The 23,086-nt window shown below is 40.2% G+C and overlaps 1 protein-coding gene across 3 annotated transcripts; it reads right to left on the bottom strand.

Moving 5' to 3' along the window:
* Nucleotides 1-1,537: 1,537 nt before the first annotated feature.
* Nucleotides 1,538-21,819, bottom strand: LOC311302618 (E3 ubiquitin-protein ligase TRIM39-like). 3 transcript variants are annotated; one of them, XM_084428608.1, is made up of 9 exons: nt 21,682-21,799; nt 17,906-18,041; nt 15,428-15,504; nt 11,877-12,433; nt 10,876-10,971; nt 10,184-10,417; nt 7,565-7,715; nt 2,559-2,585; nt 1,538-2,439 (listed from the first exon to the last, which is right to left on the bottom strand). In XM_084428608.1, the coding sequence occupies exons 4-9, from the start codon at nt 12,429-12,431 to the stop codon at nt 1,886-1,888; spliced, it is 1,617 nt and encodes a 538-aa protein (XP_084284734.1). In that variant the 5' UTR covers nt 12,432-12,433; nt 15,428-15,504; nt 17,906-18,041; nt 21,682-21,799; the 3' UTR covers nt 1,538-1,885. The 3 variants fall into 3 exon arrangements, with proteins under 3 accessions (XP_084284734.1, XP_084284735.1, XP_084284736.1); XM_084428609.1 differs by lacking the exons at nt 15,428-15,504; nt 17,906-18,041 and having other exon boundaries at nt 21,682-21,819; XM_084428610.1 differs by lacking the exons at nt 17,906-18,041; nt 21,682-21,799 and having other exon boundaries at nt 15,428-15,825.
* Nucleotides 21,820-23,086: the final 1,267 nt, after the last annotated feature.

Here is a 23,086-nt window from a genome sequence, read left to right as displayed (position 1 = left end):
TTTTTTTTAAAACACTTAAAAATAAAAATCTGCCTGCCTCTATGGGAATTTAACATAGGGGTGTACTCACTTATGCACCATGTATTTTAAGGAAGAACATTTATTTATTTACGATACATTATTCATTCACAAAGAAAATTGGTGTCCTTAAAGGTTGGATTTTTCCTAATTTTTTAAATTAAGGCATTAAGTTCAATTTCCAAAATATGATTTTTTATTCCTCTTTTTAGTCAACTTTAGCATGGGTGTATTCACTTATGCATTGCACTGTATATCCAGGAACGGACGGGAGTTGTGATAGATGCTCCCTCTCTCCAGCTGATTTAACACACATTTTGGTTGTGCCCCTGTCTAAATCAATATTGGTCATCTGTTTTTCAAACTTTATCCGAAGTCATAAAAATTCAAATTAAGCCCTGTCCGTTGATTGCAATATTTGGTATTCCAAAGGAGACCTTAACTTTAACCCGGGACCAATCGGACATTATCGCTTTTACATCACTTCTTGCCCGTCGTAGAATCTTATTGGTTTGGACATCCGCTACTCCACCAGCGGTGGCTGCATGGTTAAGGGATGTTTTATTTTTTCTTAAACTAGAAAAAGTTAAATTCACGTTGAAAGGGTCCGTCCAGAAATTTTACTTAAAATGGCAACCCTTTGTGACATGTTTTGAGAATCTCAAAGTATTGCCCGAAGTATGAGATTCCTTTTTATTTTACAATTTACTCTCTGTTTCCTTTTTTATTTTTTCTGTATATGTTTATTTAAATCAATGGTCAATTACCTTAATGTGGTGGGAACTGAGTAGCCTGACTGACAATTGTGAAACTGTGAGTTTAAAGCCCTGTTAACCAATTGGGGTCGAAATGTGGGCATGCAGTTGTGTGCTTGTTTTCAATGTGTAGATCCTTACACTTTTTTTAAGTACTGTGTAACAAACAAAATAGGGGAGGGAGGGGGGAGGGGGGGAACTCAATTCCTGAGTATGTGCAATTTAAAAGTCTTAAATTGCACATTCTGTATAGGTCCTAGAACTCAAACTTTTCTCGGGGGACCATGCCCCCGAACCCCCCTAACTAGCTCACATTTGGGACCTCTGTGATTATTAAACCATGTCTACAGCCCTGACTACAACTTTTGGAACATGAGGAAAAACACTTTTGGTGAGTTACAGTAATTCATTATTATTATTATTATTTTAATTTACAAGTCATATATTGGCAGAAGCTCATGCAGTATGTCAGTCTGTAGGCATTTACTATAACCTTGTAAATATCGTTCTTTGGAATAAATGATTATACGTTTATATTTTTGGACTGTGAGAGGAATTTGCAGACGGTCCCTTTAGCAGCCTCGGCGAATATGCAGCGAATGTCAAACCTAAAACTACAGCTTTCCCGGAACGGTTGCTTTCCCCTACAAATGCAATGTCAAATGCAAATGCCGTTGTGAGCAGATATTAGCAAGCAGTTTAGATTATACTCAAAATCAGTTTTAGAATTGAACAATTGTCTTTATTCAGATGCTGCAGTTATTACAATATAAAACAAGAACCTCAATATTTCACAAGTAATTCAATGTTTACAGCTGGAGAGGAGAGAGAGAAAATGGCTTAAGAGATTTCCATTTTTCATTATTTAACTCTTTAAATATGAGTGAATTACAATAACACTTTGTTAATTACATTGACAATGAATGAAGAACTCACTATTTGTATATAGTTTATTAATGTATTTACTACAGTTTATTAACTATTAATTCATTATAAACTAATAGTTTGTAAATGACTTAAGTTCTTTATTACTGTATTATTATAAAGTGTTCTGGTAAAATCTACTTGATTATGGTTTGTGCAAACTCTTTTTTGGTTTTCATTTACATTTTCTAATCCATTAAAGGTGAGACAGGAGTGATGATCAGTGGGTTTGAGTTTTTACCTTCATCATTAAACCCTGGGCTGAAATATGGATAGAGTTTGTCAGTAAAAGTCTGACCAGTGAAAGAGTAGATATGAGATCTGGACTCCACGTCATAAAAAGAGACCAGACCCTCCTCATAATCCACAAACACACCAACCTTCTCAGGTTTCACTCTCAGAGATAAAGAGACAGGTGGACATTCACAAGCTTTATATTGATTCTCGTTCCTCAGAGCCACAGTCCAGACTCCATCCTCAGGAGTCAGTGTGATCGTCTTCTTCTTCCTGTTAATGGATTCTCTGGCGACTCCTAGATCCCACTCAGTCTTTCCCTTCACCTGCACCTCATAGTAAAATCTCCCTGAACTGAATCCCTGCTTTGCCAGAACACACAAAAACTCATCAAATCTCTTTGGGTTTTTTGGGACGTCCTGCTCAATGTCTCCTTCACTGACTTGTTTTCCATCATCAGACAGGATGAGATATGGATCTGCTGTTTCAGGATCCAGAGTCACATCCACTGAGAGAGAACAGACATTATAAATCAACTTCAGAACAAACATTTTCATGTGTACAGTATATAATACAGATTATAAACAATGTAGTGTATTGAAGAAAATGGTGTCAGTCACACTGTACCTGCAAACTTCTGCACAAACCTCAACCCTGTGGACACAGATGACAATATAATGATGAATTATTTATAGCAATAGTTTGAGTTTAACAGTAAGTTTTATTTAGAGACACCGTTGTTAGTTCCCAGCATGCTTTGCACATGGCTGGAAATGGAGAGTAAATATTGAAATTAAGTGTTATTTTATGTGTTTTTGAGTGAAGGGAAACATCAGTTAATGTTTAATGTTCAGTCATGTTTGACATGTGAAAGAGTTTCTGTTATGTTGATGTTTTGATAGTTTCCATTGAAGAGTAGAGCTTATGGATAGGTTATGAATAACTGCATGTACTAATAATATGTTGCTTTATTCAATAAGCAATAGCTTTGCTAATGCCAGTGCAGTAACAAGTGTGTGTATTGTGCTGTGCTGAGCAGATACAGTCTTTTACTTCTACAACATAACTTAAAGTCAAGTCACCTTTATTTATACAGTGCTTTTTACAAAACAGATTGTTTCAAAGCAGCTTTACAGAGATAACAGGAAAATAATGCAACAAAACAAAATGTCTTGAAGAAAATAGCGTTACAGTCCAGCTTAACTAAGTTCATTGAAGTTATTTTTTGTTGTAAAAAGTTATTAATTTAGTTAATTTATATATAAAGCCGCTCTGGAGAAAACAGTGATGTTGAGCTCAGTTCAGTTATCATATAATGGTGTCAATGCAGGAGATCAGTAATATTGTTGAATATTAAATGTCCCCAACTAAGCAAGCCAAAAGCCAAAGGAGACAGTGGCAATGAACCAAAACTCCGTCAGTGACAGAATGGAGAAAAAAAGAAGAAGAAAAAAAAAAAAACCTTTGGAGAAACCAGGATCACTGTCAAATACAATACAAGTCCATTTCAAACAGGTCATTTCCGTTCACTAAAAATCACACACTTTTCAGTGCCAACTTAAATAAAAATAAAACAAAAACACATTTCACAACGAAAAAAATTTTATGATTAAATTATATTAAATTCATTGTGTCATATATATTAAATAATTTAGGAGATTTTACATTATTTATTCAGGTAGATTTCATTAAAGAAATCAAGCCTTAAAAACTACTCAAAAAATATCATGTGTAATATGGCTGAAAAGAACAGGGAGGTCCAGGCTGCCACGTTGAGAAGTAGGCCTATGATGGGATCTGAATGCAGACATGTTCACCGGCACAATTTGAATCTCACAGACGCACAACAAATAGACATTAAAACCATCCTAGATGCATTGGACGCATACTTCAAGCCTGCCAGGAATGTAATTTATGAGAGGTATGTGTTCGGCTGTAGTAGACAGGACGAAGGGGAATCCATAGATAATTTTGTGACCAGATTGAGAGAAAAAGCTGCAACTTGTGATTATGGTGGATTGAAGGATGAAATGATTCGTGACAAAATCGTACTGGGCATTACAAATGAAGTGCATGCCCCCAGCCGAAACGGTTCACGCTGTTGCTAGGAAACCATTCAAGCCTAACCAGTGGAAGCAGAGTAAATCACCAAGACTCTTAGACACAAGCAAGACATGCCGATATTGTGGTAATGTGCATTCAAGAGGCAGGGATCATTGTCCAGCATACGGCAAAACATGCAGACTCTGTGGAACTGACAATCACTTTGCTAAAGTGTGCCTTAAAAGCAAAAGCAGATCTACAGAGGGAAAGCTTCATTGCATGGAATATTCCACGGAGGTGCCGGGTGGAGGCAGTAATGAGGATATTTACACAGTTGAGTCCATTAGCATGGTGCACATGAAAGGGAAGAAATGGTTTGTTTCCTGCGATTACATGGCAAGTCACTGCGTTGTCAGTTAGATTCAGGGGCAACATGCAATGTGATGAGCTACAAGGATAAAGTAAAGGTGGCACCGCACACACCACTCCGCCCCAGTAACGTCATATTACGGCTGTACTCAGGCGAGGTGCTGGACTCCATGGGTGTTTTTGAAACAGAATGTTTGGTCAAAGGAGAGAGATATCAACTGTCATTTGAGATAGTAGAGACAAATCAAAGTCCACTTCTCTCAGGATCTACTTGTGAACAGCTAGGTCTGATGCAGTTTACAATCCCAGATGACATGCTCAAAATGGAACATGAACGGTGTAAGCCTCTGACTAAGGAACAGTTAATTGACACATAAAGTGATGTGTTCAACTTGCCTGTGGAATCTCTGCCTGGTGAGGTCCACTTTGAGCTGGATACCAGTGTTACACCGGTACAGTGTGCCCCCCGGAATGTTCCAACCGCTATGAAAGCAGCCATCAAAGCCCAACTGGATGTGTATCAGGCATAGGGTCATATTGCAGATGTTACAGAGCCAACAGATTGGATCAGCAACATGGTGATCGTAAAAAAAACAGACAAGCTGAGGATTTGCTTGGACCCAATGTTCCTGAAAAAAGCTCTGAAACGCTCTCATTATATAATGCCAACTCTGGAGGATGTGCTATACAAACTGCCTAAAGCAAGGATCTTCACCTTGGTTGATACCAAAGATGCATTCTTACAGTGCAAGCTGGACCAAGAGAGCAGCTTCATGACCACATTCTGGACCCCATGGAGCAGGAAACGGTGGCTAAAGCTCCCATTTGGTGTCTCAGTGGCACCTGAGGTGTATCAGCGGAAACAGCATGAACTGTTAACAGGTTTAAAGGGGATTGATGATATTCTTGTTGTTGGTTGCGGTGACACAGACCAGCAAGCTGAAAGTAATCATGATCTCAAGCTTCGGGCCATGTTGGAGCGTTGCAGAGAGGTCAAGCTACGACTCTGCTTAAAAAAATTGAAATTCAAGGTCACTGAAGTGAAGTTGAAGCCTGTGAGGGCTATCATGGACATGCCCAACCCCACAGATGCAAAAGGTGTGCAGCGTCTCATCGGCTTTGCTAATAATTTTTTAGCCAAGTTCATGCCCCACTTATCGACTGTTTGCAAGCCACTTCGGCGCTTGCTAGACAAAAACACACCTTGGCACTGGCTACACAAACATGACGATGCAGTTCGCAAGCTTAAATCCATGGCCACATCGATGCCTGTGCTGCGCTATTATGATGTTACTAAGCCTATCACAGTACAAAGTGACTCCAGCCAGAGTGGTCTTGGGTGATGTCTTGGGTGAGGACAGCCTGTCGTCTTCGCTTCAAGAGCCCTCACTCCCACAGAAAAAAATTATGCTCAAATCAAGAAAGAGTGTCTCAGTATCGTTTTCGCATGCCAAAGATTTCACCATTGCCTGTACGGACGAGAGTTGGTCACAGCAGAGACTGACCACAAACCCTTGATCACTATATTCAGCAAACCACTTCTCAGTGCACCCAAGCGACTTCAAAGCATGCTCATGACACTTCAAAACTACAGTCTCAAGGTTGTCTACAAGCCGGGGCCTAAAATGTTCATCAGTGACATGTTGAGCAGGGCTGCTGCTGACTGTACAGGCAAGGGATCAGTTTACCAGCGGCACGCCATATGCCATCTGCAGAAAGAGCAAGATGATGTACAACTCATCAACCAAGCAGAATTCTTGAATGTGACGGACCAGCGGCTGAAGACAATCAGGGAGCACACTGAAAGAGATGATGCACTACAGGCCCTTAAGGCCACTGTCCTTGCAGGCTGGCCTGATAAGAAAGAAAAAACAACACACATCATCTGAGAATTCTGGCCTTATCAAGATGAAATTAGTGTGCAAGATGGTATTTTGTACCATGGACAGTAAGCTATTATCCCCAAGTCACTACGTCCAGAGATGCTCAAGCGCATACATTCAAGCCATATAGGAGGTGACGCATGTTATCGTCAAGCCTGTGACACACTGTATTGGCCTAGTATGCAAGCAGAAATCAAAGACTTGGTGAGTAACTGCTCGACTTGAATTGAATTTGCGAACAACTAACAGAAGGAAACCATGCTATCTCATGACAACCCAGGCAGGCCATGGCAGATCGTCAGCATGGACTTGTTTAGTCACCGGCAAAAGGACTATCTTCTAATTGTGGATAATTTCTCAGATTTTTGGGAGATTGAACTGCTTACTGATCTATCTGCAGAGACGGTCATTAAGCACTGATAGGCTCAGTTTGCTCGACATGGTCAGCCAGATAGAGTGATCACAGATAATGGCCCTCAGTTTGGTGCTCTGTTTAAGCGTTTTGCCTCAAGCTGGGAATTTGAGCATGTCACTTCTTCACCAAGACATCCTAAATCAAATGGAAAGGCTGAGTCAGCCGTCAAGATTGCTAAGAACCTTCGGCACAAAGCTATGCACGAAGGAACTGACCCTTGGTAGAGAGGATACGCATGAAGCCCCTTCCAGGGGAAAACCCTGCGCTATGGATGAAAGTGGCATGCGCTCTTATCTTGTGAATGTGGGTGGATCCCTATATAGACGAAACAGAGTGCACCTAAGAACGGCAGAGTCAAACACCACACAAGCATTGGACAATACTGAACCCGAATTGCCTCTTATGCTGGAAGGGATTGTTGCAGAGGCCCTTCCATCCGCTGACTCACCTCCTGCGAAGCCCATGCCACAGGCTTCACTTGGCCCTATCAAACCCTCATCATCAGATGGACACACTTACACTAGGGCTGGCCGATTGTCCAAGCCACCCAAGAGGCTTGATTTGTAATAGGTTATAAATGCTGCTGTGGCAGTTTTTGGAAAGGAAAAGAACAGTTAGTGTAACAAGGACTCTACAGTCAGCGATACTTCAGGTCATTAGTGCCTAATTTGAAGTTTATTGCAGTTGCTTTAAATGTGGTCTAAAGTTTATATAGTATTTTGTTCTTATTTACTTCTTATTTTAGAAGGGAAGTTATATTTGTAAAGGGGGATGTTACGGAATGTAATGAATCGTGCGATCGGCAGTCGATTGCTTTTGCCTTGTTCTCTGGCTGTTCTGTTGTCAATACAGTTGCTGAGCTGCACTCGCATGTCTGCTTCTTATTTTATGATTATACTGCTGCATAAACAATATTCACATACCAGTTTGAGTGAGTTTTTCATTCAGTGTCTCATCTAGAGTTTTCTTCAGTTTAGTCAGAGCTCTTTTCAGAGAGTTCACATTCACATCAGAGTCAATCCTGATTTCAGTCCAGTTCTTGGTGTGTGGACGAGTGTTCAGGGATGAGCTCATCTACAGCAGGAGAGAGAGAAGACTGTTAAATATGATCATTATTTTTAAAGCAGTTCAATTTGTTTTACACAGGAGCTTTCTAACACAGTTGAGGCAAAACCTCTGTATGAATATGGATGGATATCACCGTACTTCCTCTAGTTGATTGATTACAGGAAGAATTGCAAATCGTCACTATTAAAACATTTCTGAAAATTTTAAATATGCAAATTAAGCATTGTCTTATGTTCAGTCTACAGTGTTTCATCGTCATCTAATTGCTTGGCAGAAGAATACAGGGTTTTTAGTCACTTTGGCGGATCCGTGTGAATGAGGATTGTTTTGATAATGGTGTCGAAGAAAACTCAAAGGAAAAACTTCTCCATTTTCAGCATATCGGTGTTGTGTAAACGTATCCTCAAGCACAAGAAACAAACACATGCCGGCATCCGTCTCCACACCCCACAGAGTGAATATGTGGGAAAGCTTCTTTCACTCTTGTCCTTTCTTCACAATTTATCCCTTCCCTTCACCCATTCTTCCCTTCACTCAGTTCAATCAGAATGATTACATGACAAATATAATGTTCTGTCAATGCAAGTGAATTTACAGTCATGTTTGGTATCATTTGAAATGTTTCAGTGTGATTGGTACAATGGTCTCAAGTCCAGAGAAATAGACCAAAAGCTACAAGTTAGAGAGTTTAGAAATACTTTGCTTACTGTGGAGGGAGAGCCCTTTAACAGTGTATTTCATGCAAATTACCTTCTGTCCTCAATAAGGTCTAAACTACCCAAGTCTGGGATCTTGATTAATGCAAATTTCAATTGTTAGTTCGTGCCTCCATTTGGAGGATGTTTTGTCTTGTTCTGAGTATTTAAAGAAATTTTGCAAACGGCTCAGAGTGATTCTGTATTCAGATCAGCCTGTAATGCTGAAGGTCTTCCATACACTCAGCATTATGTATCTTTCAGATGTCAGGTATGCATATTTTACTCTTTATTTCTGAGCATTTTATGTTTTGTATTGATTATCTTCAAAATGATTATGTAATTGCCATTATAGATTTACCTGACTAAAAAGAAATTATGTCTAATTTTATTCTGTCCTACTTTGAAACTATTGACTCTACTAGATTATGTTGTATCCATGTTTCTGCTAATCTGTGTCCAGGGTTGAGTACGTAATAGATCTCGGGTTAGATTGAGCATGTAGCACATCAGGTGAGATTCTAGATGTCTGACTAACTGCTTGACTTTAGTTAAGTGGCTATATAGTTGCATTCACTATAGGGGGCTAGACAAAAATGCAATTTAAATAATAGCAAGCAACATTACTTCATAGTATTAGCCATAACCTCTGGTTATTGTTTGAGCTTTAAAGGAGAACTCCGGTCAATTTTAACATTGAGCTCATTTTTTTGTACATTTGGAGTGCTGTCAATACAGAGAACAACGACAAAAATCGGTGTTGCCTACACCGAGTTATTCTATTTTTAAAATTTGCACCCTATTGACTTCAATGGGGCAAGTAGTAAGCCTGCTTTTTAGCCTCTTAACATCCTTTAAGTGTCATTACAAGTGCACAGAAAATGTGAGTGATTCCTTCCGAGTGAACACGAGTGGATCTGACTGCAGTAGATGTTAGAGATATTAATAAAAATGAAGTTAATTCAGCCAGCGCTCATACCTTTGTTTACATCCTGTTTTCGGTGGAAGGCCATAGTAATCGATTGTCGAGTTCACGCGCGTGATCATAGGTACTAAACCTATGCGCGTGAACTCGACAATCGATTACTATGGCCTTCCACCGAAAACAGGATGTAAACAAAGGTATGAGCGCTGGCTGAATTAACTTCATTTTTATTAATATCTCTAACATCTACTGCAGTCAGATCCACTCGTGTTCACTCGGAAGGAATCACTCACATTTTCTGTGCACTTGTAATGACACTTAAAGGATGTTAAGAGGCTAAAAAGCAGGCTTACTACTTGCCCCATTGAAGTCAATAGGGTGCAAATTTTAAAAATAGAATAACTCGGTGTAGGCAACACCGATTTTTGTCGTTGTTCTCTGTATTGACAGCACTCCAAATGTACAAAAAAATGAGCTCAATGTTAAAATTGACCGGAGTTCTCCTTTAACTATGTTGTTATATAGGCGGCTGTAAGGGACCAAACGGAATAATCAAATAGTATTAGTCATAACCTCTGCTCTGACTAATGATCAGACTGGCGAGTTTGTGACCGTGAGATTCACGTTAACGGCCGGTGTGAGACTCTGAACAACATTGGAATCCGAATGAACAAGTACAATCTAAAGTAAAGAGTTAAACAGAATAATAAAATATCTAGATAAATATAAATTACCAATAATCCACTGGACAGAACACACAGAAAACCTTCAGCCACACCATTGGATACCATCGTTGGGTCAATTGGGTGGACCTTACAGAACAGACTGTTTGTCCTTTAACATTGTTGACAGACCTGTATGAGATGGAGATGATCTCTAATGTGTGAGAGCTGCTCCAGCTCAGTGTTTCTCCTCTTCAGCTCAGTGATTTCCTGATGCAGCTCTTTAATGAGATCTTCAGCCTGTTTCTCTGCTGCTTTCTGCTGTTCCTCCATCATCTTCAGCAGATCAGACTGACATCTCTCAATGGAGCGGATCAAATCAGTGAAGATCTCAACACTGGAGGATTTCTCTTTCTCTGTGTTTCTCTGATGAAGGAGAACAGTTCTAATTGTTAATCTATTCCGTATTCACATATTATTTACAGGGATAGTTCACCCCAAAATGAAAATTCTATCATCTTTAATTAGCCTTATGTCACCTGAAATGTGTGATTTTCAGTGTAACACAAAATAATGTTTTGCATGCTGCTCTTGAGGACGAGCTGTTGAAGAACTCCAATAGAACTCATACAACAGATTTGTGCTCTATGGGAAAAAATCATATGTGTTTGGAGCAACATGAGGGTTACTAGATGATGGCAGAACTCACAATTTAATTCAACGCTTTTATTAAATAGATTTAACTATATGTAAATAACTATTATGATGCATATAATTAAAATGTATTTTTTTGCTAGGATAGTTAGAGAGTGAACACAAAGTGAAAAGGGGATCGGAAATGACCATGAGTCAGGATATGAACTCGGGTTGATCGAAGCACAAACCTTTCTCAGCTCTACTGAATGTTTGATCTCTTGAATCTTCTTCATTCTGTCCTGGATCATCTGATGAACGTCTGTCTGTGTCTGAACCAGCTGATTCTACATACAGAGAAAAACACAGACACATTTATCACTGAAAATAGCTTTCCATCTTCTGACTATCTTATTTTTTTTACAACCATTTAAAGATCAAATGAATTCAAAATTATAGTTTGAATCTTTTAGTCCATGTCTGACTGTTTTGAGAGTGACAAAATCAGCTTTTATCAGATGTAATGAAAGGTTCTTCAACATGTCAAGACACAGGAAAGAAAATGTCTAGGTTACTAATGTAACCCCCATTCCCTGAAGAAAGGAATGGAGATGTTACGTTGGACTGAACTGATGTATTGCGATCTCGCATTAGAGCCCAATCACCTTTGAGTGGTAACAGAACAAGTTAATGTGAGATTTGCATTGCAAGCCACTCTCCGCTTCTCTCTCTGACATTAAGTTTTCTGCTGAGGGGCTGAGACGGGATCCCGGCCGTTTCAGCGGAAGTACAGGCGTTGTGTACAGGTGTCTAGGTTACATCAGTCAGTCACGTTCGACGTTCCCAGTAATCCAGCCGCGGGACATGGTTGGAGGATTCCACTCGACATCCGGTCCTCTGCTGGAGCCCCGAATGAGATGCTGGGATTCACCCGGCAGGAGTGTCACACCAACAAAGGAACAACTCACTCACTGAACGATGATTGAAGAGCAGAGTGAAACAACATCTGCTCTGCTCCGAAGCATAAGCTTAATGTGTGAGTTTGCACACTGCCTTATGTAACTGGAAGCTGGAAGTGGCTTGCGATGCAAATCTCTTTCGCCAATGTGCATTGGCTTGTTCTGTTACCACTCGATGGTGATTGGGCTCTCAGGCGATCCCTATACGTCAGTTCAGTCCGATGTAACGTCGAACGTGACTGACTGATAGGGATTTCATGGGGTGTTTAAAGTGCTTTGTTTGTAACTCTTGCCTTCTTCTCTCGACTCTCCTCCTCTATAGGAACAGTGTTGTGAGTCCTGTGTTCTCCTTCAGTGCAGGACAAACAAACACACGTCTGGTCATCTCTGCAGAACAGCTCCAGAGGTCTCTCGTGTTTCTGGCATATATAATCCTCCAGTTTTTCCACAGCGTTGATCAGTGTGTGTTTCTTTAGACGTGGGACTCTGCGATGAGGCTCCAGATGAGAGTCACAGTAAGAGCTTTGACACGTCAGGCAGGTCTTCACTGCTTTCTGCTTTCTTCCATCACAGACATCACAGAACACCACAGTTTCTCCTAGATTGAGTTTCTCCTTAAAGTGTTGCATAACTTCTCTGAGTGTTGTATTAATCTTGAGCTTAGGTCTTCTGCTGAATTTTTCTTTACAGAGTGGACAGAAGCAGGTATGTGAGTTCGGCCAGCTCTTGCTCAGGCAGGTTCTGCAGAAGTTGTGTCCACATGGAGTGGTGACTGGATCAGTGAACACCTCCAGACAGATGGAGCACTGGAGCTCCTCATTTAGTGATGGACCACTGGAGGATGCCATGGCTGAAAAGATAAGTAATGATGACAATATATCATCTGCATTGCTGAAGAGAGCAACTTTCATAATGCAAGAACTGTTCACTGAGTAAATTAGTTTGTGTTCTAAAATGTATGTTGCATGGTTAAAAATGATTATAACTAAAATCTGTACTTTGAACCACTGTCCAGCAGTCAAAGCCGCTATACGTGCCATAAACTGGCATATAAGTCAAGTCAAGTCAAGTAATCTTCACTTATATAGCGCTTTAACAATGTAGATTGTTCCAAATCGGCTTTACATTGATAATAGGAAATTAAAGTAACAGAGATTGTTTTGGCTTTACAGCAGCTCAAGAATAAAGTTTTTGTCCAGCTAAAGTTAGTTATGATTGATTCACTTCCGTCGCCGCGATCATTGGTTATTAACTTAGCGACCACTAACACAACACTGTTTTAACAGAAAACTCTAAGTTCTTTCTGCGCAAACTTCAAAAACGTGAACCCGTGAGAACGCTGATGGCGTGCACATGCACATTATGAGTTCAGTCTATAAGTATGTGCATTTGAATATATATGTGTGCAGGCGTGTAGTCCTTCCCTACAAACCAACCCTCAACAAACTAATTGTCTGGCCTTAAAAATTTTAATTCAGAATTTCTATCGCTTCCGCGTAGCCACGCGAACCGGAATCATCCCGACAAAGCTTTATCTGTACAGAGGTAAAGAGAAGGGAAGGAGGCCTTCACAGGGGAGAGACTAGTTGACACTTCAGGACTGTGTTGTCGTCGCGTCCAGGCGCAGGTCCTTCATCAGATCTGGATACGCCCGGGATCCAGCAGACTGCAGCTAACCTCGAGATAAACAGAGAGACTAATATTAGCGTAGACGCTGTTCTTCTTATGATGTAACAAGTACATCAGGATTTATGGGAAGTGTTCCCGGTTCCCGGCTGACCTAAACTATGCAGCCTAACCTTGAATTATAGAAGTCTATAATGTGTTATGTGTATGCTAGGTCAAAGAGATGTGTTTTTAGTCTAGCTTTGAACTGACAGAGTGTGTCTGTTGCCGGCTGCAACTCAGGAGGTCGTCTGCAACAAGTGCTCTGCCATGACGGCAACACAACAAGAAACACAAGAGAGACACTTGTTACAATTGCTCTGCCATGACGGCTACATGACGAGAAACACAAGAGAGATACTTGTTACAAGTCCTCTTGCCATGAGGGCTACACAACTAGAAACACGAGAGAGATACTTGTTTCAAGTCCTTTGCCATGACGGCTACACAACGAGAAACACGAGAGATACTTGTTACAAGTTCTCTTGCCATGACAGCTACACAACGAGAAACACGAGAGATACTTGTTACAAGTCCTCTTGCCATGACGGCTACACAACGAGAAACACGAGAGATACTTGTTACAAGTTCTCTTGCCATGACAGCTACACAACGAGAAACACGAGAGAGATACTTGTTACAAGTCCTCTTGCCATGACGGCTACACAACAAGAAACACGAGAGATATACTTGTTACAAGTCCTCTTGCCATGACGGCTACACAACAAGAAACACGAGAGAGATACTTGTTACAAGTCCTCTTGCCATGACGGCTACACAACGAGAAACACGAGAGAGATACTTGTTACAAGTCCTCTTGCCATGACGGCTACACAACGAGAAACACGAGAGATACTTGTTACAAGTCCTCTTGCCATGACGGCTACACAACGAGAAACACGAGAGATACTTGTTACAAGTTCTCTTGCCATGACAGCTACACAACGAGAAACACGAGAGATACTTGTTACAAGTCCTCTTGCCATGACGGCTACACAACAAGAAACACGAGAGAGATACTTGTTACAAGTCCTCTTGCCATGACGGCTACACAACAAGAAACACGAGAGAGATACTTGTTACAAGTCCTCTTGCCATGACGGCTACACAACGAGAAACACGAGAGAGATACTTGTTACAAGTCCTCTTGCCATGACGGCTACACAACGAGAAACACGAGAGATACTTGTTACAAGTCCTCTTGCCATGACGGCTACACAACAAGAAACACGAGAGAGATACTTGTTACAAGTCCTCTTGCCATGACGGCTACACAACAATAAACACGAGAGAGATACTTGTTACAAGTCCTCTTGCCATGACGGCTACACAACAAGAAACACGAGAGAGATACTTGTTACAAGTCCTCTTGCCATGACGGCTAGACAACAAGAAACACGAGAGAGATACTTGTTACAAGTCCTCTTGCCATGACGGCTAGACAACAAGAAACACGAGAGAGATACTTGTTACAAGTCCTCTTGCCATGACGGCTAGACAACAAGAAACACGAGAGAGATACTTGTTACAAGTCCTCTTGCCATGACGGCTAGACAACAAGAAACACGAGAGAGATACTTGTTACAAGTCCTCTTGCCATGACGGCTACACAACGAGAAACACGAGAGAGATACTGGTTACAAGTCCTCTGCCATGACGGCTACACTACGAAAAACACAAGAGAAAGACACTTGTTGCAAGTGCTACAAATGATTGAGAGCAACCATACAATTCACATAAAATCGTGATAACCTGATCTGGATCCCCCTGTTCCTCACTGGGACAGTGCCTAATCCCCTCCCGTGCTTCACCTTCCAAGTGGTCGAAGTGAAAAAAAAAACGCTTTGTCCGCCTTAGACAAATAACGAGCCCGCATGCATGCCTCAGCCTCCTCCACCCACTCGTCAATACCGGTGCCAGATTTGCCACTAAATTTTGGACATTGTCTGTCCCTGGGAACCCAAACAAAGCGTTCCGGCACGACAAAATCAGTTTCGACTGGCTAGGGAGGGTCAGGCACTGCTGCGGGGGCAACCACCGGAACAGTGTCAGGACCAGGTAGCTCACCTGGCACCTGCTCATGTTCACGACAACAACAGTCATTATCTGCTCTCAACAAAGCCACTATTTCTCGCAACTCCTGCATCTTGTCCTCCATACTGGTCCTAGCTGCACTCACCCCAAAAAATAGAAAGGGCCACCGAGAGAGAAATACAGCTTGCTCACAAGGTCGAGACACACGCTGCTGTTTTGCTTCTGAAAAGAAAAAAGAAATAAAAACAAACCAATATTAAATTAAACACAGAATTACACCCACGTCTCACCTAAAATAATCTCTGCCTTACCCGGTAAACCCTGCCGACTATGCCAAAATGTGGCAAGACTCGAGTGGAGGGTAAAGTGATTCACTATTAAATTAATCCGACTACGCCACCCTGGTGGAGAGCCAGGGAAATAACTCCCAATAAGGACATACAGGTAAGTTTTACCATTTGAAGACAGAGATGACGTGAGACGTGAGGAAGAATACAAAAATACACTTTATTATAAAATCAACAGCGTCAATCAAATTCTCGCTCTCAGGAATTTCCCAACATGACAAAAATAAGTCTCCAGGGCCAGGCGTAGTGGGAACAAGGCAGGTCGGCTGCAACTCAGGAGGTCGTCCAAACCCACCTCAAATCACAACAGATCAAACATCAATCGCCCACACCATAAAGAAGTGTTGTCAGCACACACAGCACACGGTGAAGCACACACTACTGAATGAAGCAGCTAGCCTCCCTTGCTCCACACCTAGTCCTCACTGGCTCCTGGAGATAGAGGGAAGAGACACACATTAACAAAGAAAATGTTGCCGGGAAGCAAAGCAACCAAAACAAAGAAAATGTTTCCGGGAAGCAAAACAAACAAAACTAATAAAATGTTGGCGAGAAGCAAAACAAACAAAACAAAGAAAATGTTGCCAGGAAGCAAAACAAACAAAAGCCACACTTAACCAGAGCCAATAGAAGGGCAGCATCACTTATCCTGCCACATAAGTAATCAGCAATATTTTAGAATGTTTACTATGTTTAATAGGGAGCCAATGCAGTGTTGACAGAACAGGGCTAATATGGTCATACTTCCTGGTTCTAGTAAGATTTCGAGCTGCTGCATTTTTGACAAGCTGTAGTTTGTGTATTAAGTGTGCAGGGCAACCACCCATAATAGCATTAAAATAATCTAGCCTTGATATCATGAACACATTAACTAATTGTTCTGCATTTGTCAATGATAGCATATGACGTATTTTAGATATATTTTCAAGATGGAAAAATGTGGTTTTACAGATACTAGACACGTGACTTTCAAATGAAAGATTGGTATCCAAGAGCACACCCAGGTTCATAACCGACGAAGAATTGACAGAGCAGCCATCAAGTGTTAGACAGTATTCTAGGTTATTACGTGAGGACGTTTTTTGTCCAATAATTAGAATCTCTGTTTTTTCAGAATTAAGTAGTGGGAAATTACTAGTCATCCAATTTTTTAGATCAGCTATGCATTCCGTTAATTTTGTGAATTGGTAATTTTCGTCAGGGCATGAAGAAATATAGAGCTGAGTATCATCAGAATAACAGTGAAAACTAATGCCATGCTTGCTAATGAAATCTCCCAAGGGTAGCATGTACAGAGTGAAAAGCAACGGTCCTAGTACTGAGCCTTGTGGTACACCATACTGTGATCGATGAGACATCTCTTCATTTACTGCTACAAACTGATAACGGTCAGATAAGTATGATTTAAACCATGCTAATGCAATTCCACTAATGCCAACATAATTTTTGAGTCTATTTAAAAGAATGTTGTGGTCAATAGTATCAAATGCAGCATTAAGATCGAGTAACACTAATAGCGAGATACAGTACAACCACGATTGGATGATAAGAGCAAATCATTCGTGACTCTGATGAGAGCTGTCTCAGTACTATGGTACGGTCTAAATCCTGACTGGAAATCCTTGCAAATATCATTTCTGTCTAAAAAGGAACATAGTTGTGAGGATACCGCCTTTTCTAGTATCTTTTACAGAAAAGGTAGATTCGAGATCGGCCTGTAATTGACTACTTCTGTACGATCTATTTGCGTTTTTTTAACAAGCGGTTTAAACATAGCCAGCTTAAAAGTTTTTGGTACGTATCCTAATGACAAATATGAATGAATGATATTAAGAAGAGGATCTATGACCTCTGGAAGCATCTCTTTCAGTAGCTTAGTCGGTATAGGGTCTAACATACATGTTGTCGATTTAGATGATTTAACGAGTTTAGCGATATTCTTTCTCTTCTATAGCAATGAATGAATCAAATTTTTCCTCAGGGAGACGATAATGCACTGCCTGATGCGATACTGCAGTAGCCGGTTGCATGGTTATAATTTTCTCCCTGATATTATCAATCTTATAAGTGAAGAAGTTCATTAAGTCATTACTGCTGTGCTGATAGGAAACTTCTGGGATTGAAGCTTTATTTTTCGTTAGTTTAGCCACCGTTTCAAATAAATACCTAGGGTTTTGTTTATTTTCTTCTAATAGGGTTGAAAAATAAGCAGATCTAGCAGATTTTAAGGCCTCTCTGTATGCAATCAAGCTTTCTTTCAATGAAATGCGAAATACCTCTAGTTTTGTTTTCTTCCAGTTGAGCTCCAATTTTCTGGCTGCTCTCTTAAGGGCCCGAGTGCGCTCGTTGTACCACGGCGTTGGAATGTATATAATCTTCTTTAAGCACATCGGAGCAACTGTGTCTAAAGTGCTGGAAAAGAGAGAGTTAAAAGTTTCTGTCGCAATATCAAGTTCTTCTAAGCTATCTGGGATGCTGAGATGATGAAACTTATCAGGAAGATTATTAATACATTTTAAAATTATTAATATTAATTAAATGCCAATCCCAATGCATCTTTTTTGTTATCCACATGTATATTAAAATCACCAACAATTAGGACTTTATCTGCAGCCAAATTAACTCTGATAGAAAGTCAGCAAATTCTGTGGTAAAGTCTGTATACAGTAGCCAGCACAAATCTCAAATGTGATTTGTCATTTACACTATATATTGCGATATTAAGCACCAACACTTCAAAAGAATTATATTTGAAACTAGACTTCTTAGTAATTCTGAAAATATGACTATAAATTACAGCAACACCTCCCGCTTTGCCTTTCAGACGAGGTTCATGTTTATAACAGTAATCTTGCGGGGTGGACTCATTTAAAGTAATGTAATCATTTGGTTTTAGCCAGGTTTCTGTCAAACACAGCGCATCTAGATTATAGTCTGTAATCATATCACTAACAATAAGTGCTTTTAAAGTAAGGGATCTAATATTCAGCAACCCAAGCTTTATCATTTGCTCATTTGTATTTTATCTGTTTTTTTATTTGTTGAACATCAATTACATTTTTACCCTTGGGTTTGGAAGTTTTTTGTATGTCCTAATTCGGGGAACAGACACAATCTCTATATGATGATATCTAGGTAAAAGAGGCTCTATGTGATGGGATTTATCTGACCTTGGTGACGTGAGACAGCTAGCAGACGGTCAATTTAGCCAGTCTGTCTGCTTCCTGACCTGAGCCCCAATTCATGTTTGAGCTCTAAGACTATGAGCCCTATCTTGCACCCAGCCCAATTGACTTTGTACACCGACGCATGTATCATTCCTATTTTGCACCCGCGCAAAGCGGACTTTTCCCTCCACAGACGCACGTCGGTTAACTAAGAAATACACTTGCGCTCCCCGGTGCGGTTCAGTGCAAAGAGGAGGCGTGTTCCGGCGCAAACGTTCCCTCATGCTATTTTGCAGGTTTAGAAAACAATTCCGCCACTGGCCGAAAAAAAAACCAGTATGTGCTCAACGCGCATACACTTTGATTCTCTCATCTACACACAGACGCAGCAGTTATCATTTTTGCAAATCATACATTATTACGATAGATAGATAGATAGATAGATAGATAGATATTTTATTATAAAAGCATACATCTAGCTTACACATTTACCCAAATTATCATATGCCTGTTTAACCGAAGTTAATTTGGGTGTGTTTCTCCATCCCCAACGTCCCTGACGAGAACGTCGGTCTCCTCGGCCTTGAACCGCTCCTGGCGTGCGCCTGGCAAATCCGCCGTTATAATAGGAATCCGCTATAGAACAAGCACGCCTGCTCTTAAAGGGAATGTGAAATGACGCTCTGATTGGTTTATTTCACGTTACGCCCAAACCACACCTATGAATAATGAAGCTACTTCAGACCAACCCATTTTAGATTTGCGTCGGGCGCAAGAGTCATTTATCCCGCCGGTATAATAGCAACAGCGCCGAGACCCGCCCACAAAGTTACTTGCATTTCGTGCTTGATACTTTGTTTCAGATCGTTAAAATAGGGCCCCATGTGCCATATTACTAGAGAGAAGAGCTGCACCATCCCAGGAGAGATGAATACCATCTCTTTTCAACAGGTCAGGTCTGCCCCAAAAACTTTTCCAATTGTCTATAAATTCTATATTATTTTGCAGACTCCACTTAAACAGCCAGCCATTGAGTGAGGACAATCTACTAAGTATCTCATCACTCCTGCGAACAGGAAGGGGGCCAGAGCAAATTACTGTGCCTGACATCGTACTTGCGAGTTCACACACCTCTTTAACATTAATTTTAGTGATCTCCGACTGGCGGAGTCGAACATCATTAATGCCGACATGAATAATAATCTTAGAGGATTTACGATTAGCATTAGCCAGCACTTTTAAATTTGCTTTGATGTCAGGTGCTCTGGCTCCCGGCAAACATGAGACTATGGTGGCTGATGTCTCTATTTTCACGTTCCGTGTAATAGAATCGCCAATAACTAGGGCACAATCAACAGGATTCTCAGTGGGTGTTTCACTGAGAGGGGAGAATCTATTTGAAGTTGTAATCGGAACGGAAGAGCGGTGTTTTGTCCCGCGACTACAGCATCTCACCGTCACCCAGTTGCCCTGGCTGCACGGGCTCTACTTCAGCCGGAACTGAACAATGTAAAGAGTTCACTAAGCTAGTCGCATCCAAAGCAGTATCTAAAGCCCTTACGCCCTTACAATTAACCTTGATTAAAGCTTGGATGCGTGTCTCTAGTTCTGAAATCTTCCCCGTCAACTTGTCTATCTCCCTGCATTTATCACATGTAAATCCTGTGCTGACGGTGAAGGCTATGCTAAACATGTGGCATGAAGTGCAAGTAACAATAAGAGGAGAAGATGACATGCAGTCATCTTGTGAGACAGCAGTTTCTGACAGGAAGTTCCTCCACCTCTAAATCTAACCTCACTGAGCCTATAAGCTCCGCCTCTGACTGCCAGTCTGAGACCATGTGCTGTAGTTAGATCTATTTAGGCTGCAGAAGAAGAATCTAAATACAGAAACTGTACAGCAAATGTAACTGGTTTTTACAACACCATATTATACAATCATGAAAAGGTATGTATATATAAATAAAAGACAACACAGAAAGGGGTGAAAGTGTATTTTTCAAACAAATAACCCACTAAATAAACATCTGTAAATACCACGTGTCAGTTTTGTTCAACCCTCTACTGCACACATTTTGATGGTACATGATAAAAATGTGTTCCACATCATTTCTTGGTTCATTTAGGAACATTTTTTCGTTGCCTAATGATTAATTGACATATTACAAGAAAATGGTAAGAGAGCAATACAAAATCACAAATCTTTTAAAAAAATGTCAAGAAATCTACAAACTATATTTAGAGCTTATATTGTGCACTAATACGTGATAATATGTGATAACGTCCAAACACATTGTTAGCAAAGACATCCTTGAAAAGTACCCCTTAACACACAATGTTGCACTGAGGCAACAAAAGGAAAAACTAAATGAACTGAACATGCAAAATAAATAAAAAAACTTCATATAACCTTCTCTATACCTTCATTCACACACACGTTTTTATGTACAGTTCATGTCATTTTAAATAAGATTACTAAAGCAAATAAACTTACTTTCTTCTCATATCAAATCTTCTCAAATCCTGCTTTCAAATGCTGCTCGACTCCCACACGTTATTACACTGCTCTTTGATTATTTTTTTGTCCATTCTAATTGGTTGCAATCTTTATAGAAACATACTGAACATAGAGCTTAAGAAAACTTTCAGCGCTGTGCTGTAGAGGGTTAATAGACGTGACTTTTACTAGAGAAGTCATCATTCTGATTTTTCATTTGTTCATTCTGCCGCCAATTCAAGTACTTCCTGTTTCTAAAGTATCTTAAGTGTGACATGACCACAAATAATCAAACTTTGATTTACAGCCACAAAAAAAAAGACATACAGTACTTTTACCAACAATCTGATGAATCTACTGAACTAGCTCTTACATTTCCATCACTTACCTGTGAGTGAATATCAGATCTGGTCGTTGATTTCAGAGTTTCTGAAATGAAATGCTGTTTGATGAAGCCTCCTGTTCATATGTTTAGCTTCACTTTCTCTTAAGTCTTTACACACTTGCAGCGGTACTATATAATCCAGTGATTTTAAGCCAAAATGGGGGTCAACCTAGGACAAATTGCAACAGATGCAAACTCAACTGAATTTGTATACTCAATATGTCCTGAGTAAGAAAGAAAAAGCCCCAAAGAATCCCATTAGGGGAAAGTTTTTTCAAAAAGACCCAAATATACCCTATTCATACGCCTATTCATTCTCTTTCTCACGTGAATAGGATAAAAAATGTAACCTTTAGATATCACCATGAAAATGACTGAGTTGATTACTTACATTAAGACAAACAAAAAATGTATTACAAGTTTTTTTAAATTTTTTGGTAACAAACGGTGCATAATAATGTATGCGCTAATTTGCATAAATAACACAACATATCTAAACATTGGATATAGCCAGGTGAAAATGTCTTGTTGAATTTTGTTGCCATCTTTCAGTAAAAGACTATAGAGACAAACAAATGTCACCATAAGGGGCAGAGATTCAGTCATTCATTCAAGGTCCACTCAACTGTCAATCAACTGTCACTAAGCTGTCACTCAGGTAAGAAAGATTTCCTTTTGTTTCTCCTACATGGATTATTCAACCTACATTAATAAAACATACCTGGTGATCAACTAAAATTTATTGGGAACATCTGGATGTGTATTGAGCTGTGGTACGACTGCTATTGGTGAACTAATCTCTGCAATAATAATTAATAAAGGCTGGTTTAAAGTAATTCTTCCTGCCCCTATGTATTAATGCTCATGGGTCGCCTAAATGGGTCCATTCAGACCTTAACATTAAGGGCCCTATCTTGCACCCAGCGCAATTGACTTTGTACACCGACGCATGTTTCATTCCTATTTTGCACCCGCGCAAAGCGCGCTTTTCCCTCCACAGAAGCACGTCGCTAAACTAGGGAATGAACTTGCGCTCCCTGGGCGGTTCAGCGCAAAAAAGGAGGCGTGTTCCGGCGCAAACAATCCCTGGTGCGATTTTACTGTTACATAAAACAATTGGGCCACTGGCCAGAAAAAAACCTAGTCTAAAGTCAGTGGCGTTGTTCATTATGCTATTTTAAGGGTGCATGCTTGACCATAATGTATAGCGTGCACAACGCACATACACTTTGATTCTCTAATCTACACAGAAGCAGCAGTTTTCATTTTTGCAAATCATATTATTACAAACGATAGATAGACAGATAGATAGATAGATAGATAGATAGATAGATAGACAGACAATTTATTATAAAAGCATACATCTAGCTTACACATTTACCCACATTATTATATACCTGTTTAACCG

Source organism: Rutilus rutilus, assembly GCF_951802725.1.
Source record: "Rutilus rutilus genome assembly, chromosome: 13".
In the NCBI taxonomy this organism is placed as follows: domain Eukaryota; kingdom Metazoa; phylum Chordata; class Actinopteri; order Cypriniformes; family Leuciscidae; genus Rutilus; species Rutilus rutilus.
Note: the sequence above shows the minus strand (reverse complement) of the source record. Positions and strands in the feature narration are given on the sequence as shown.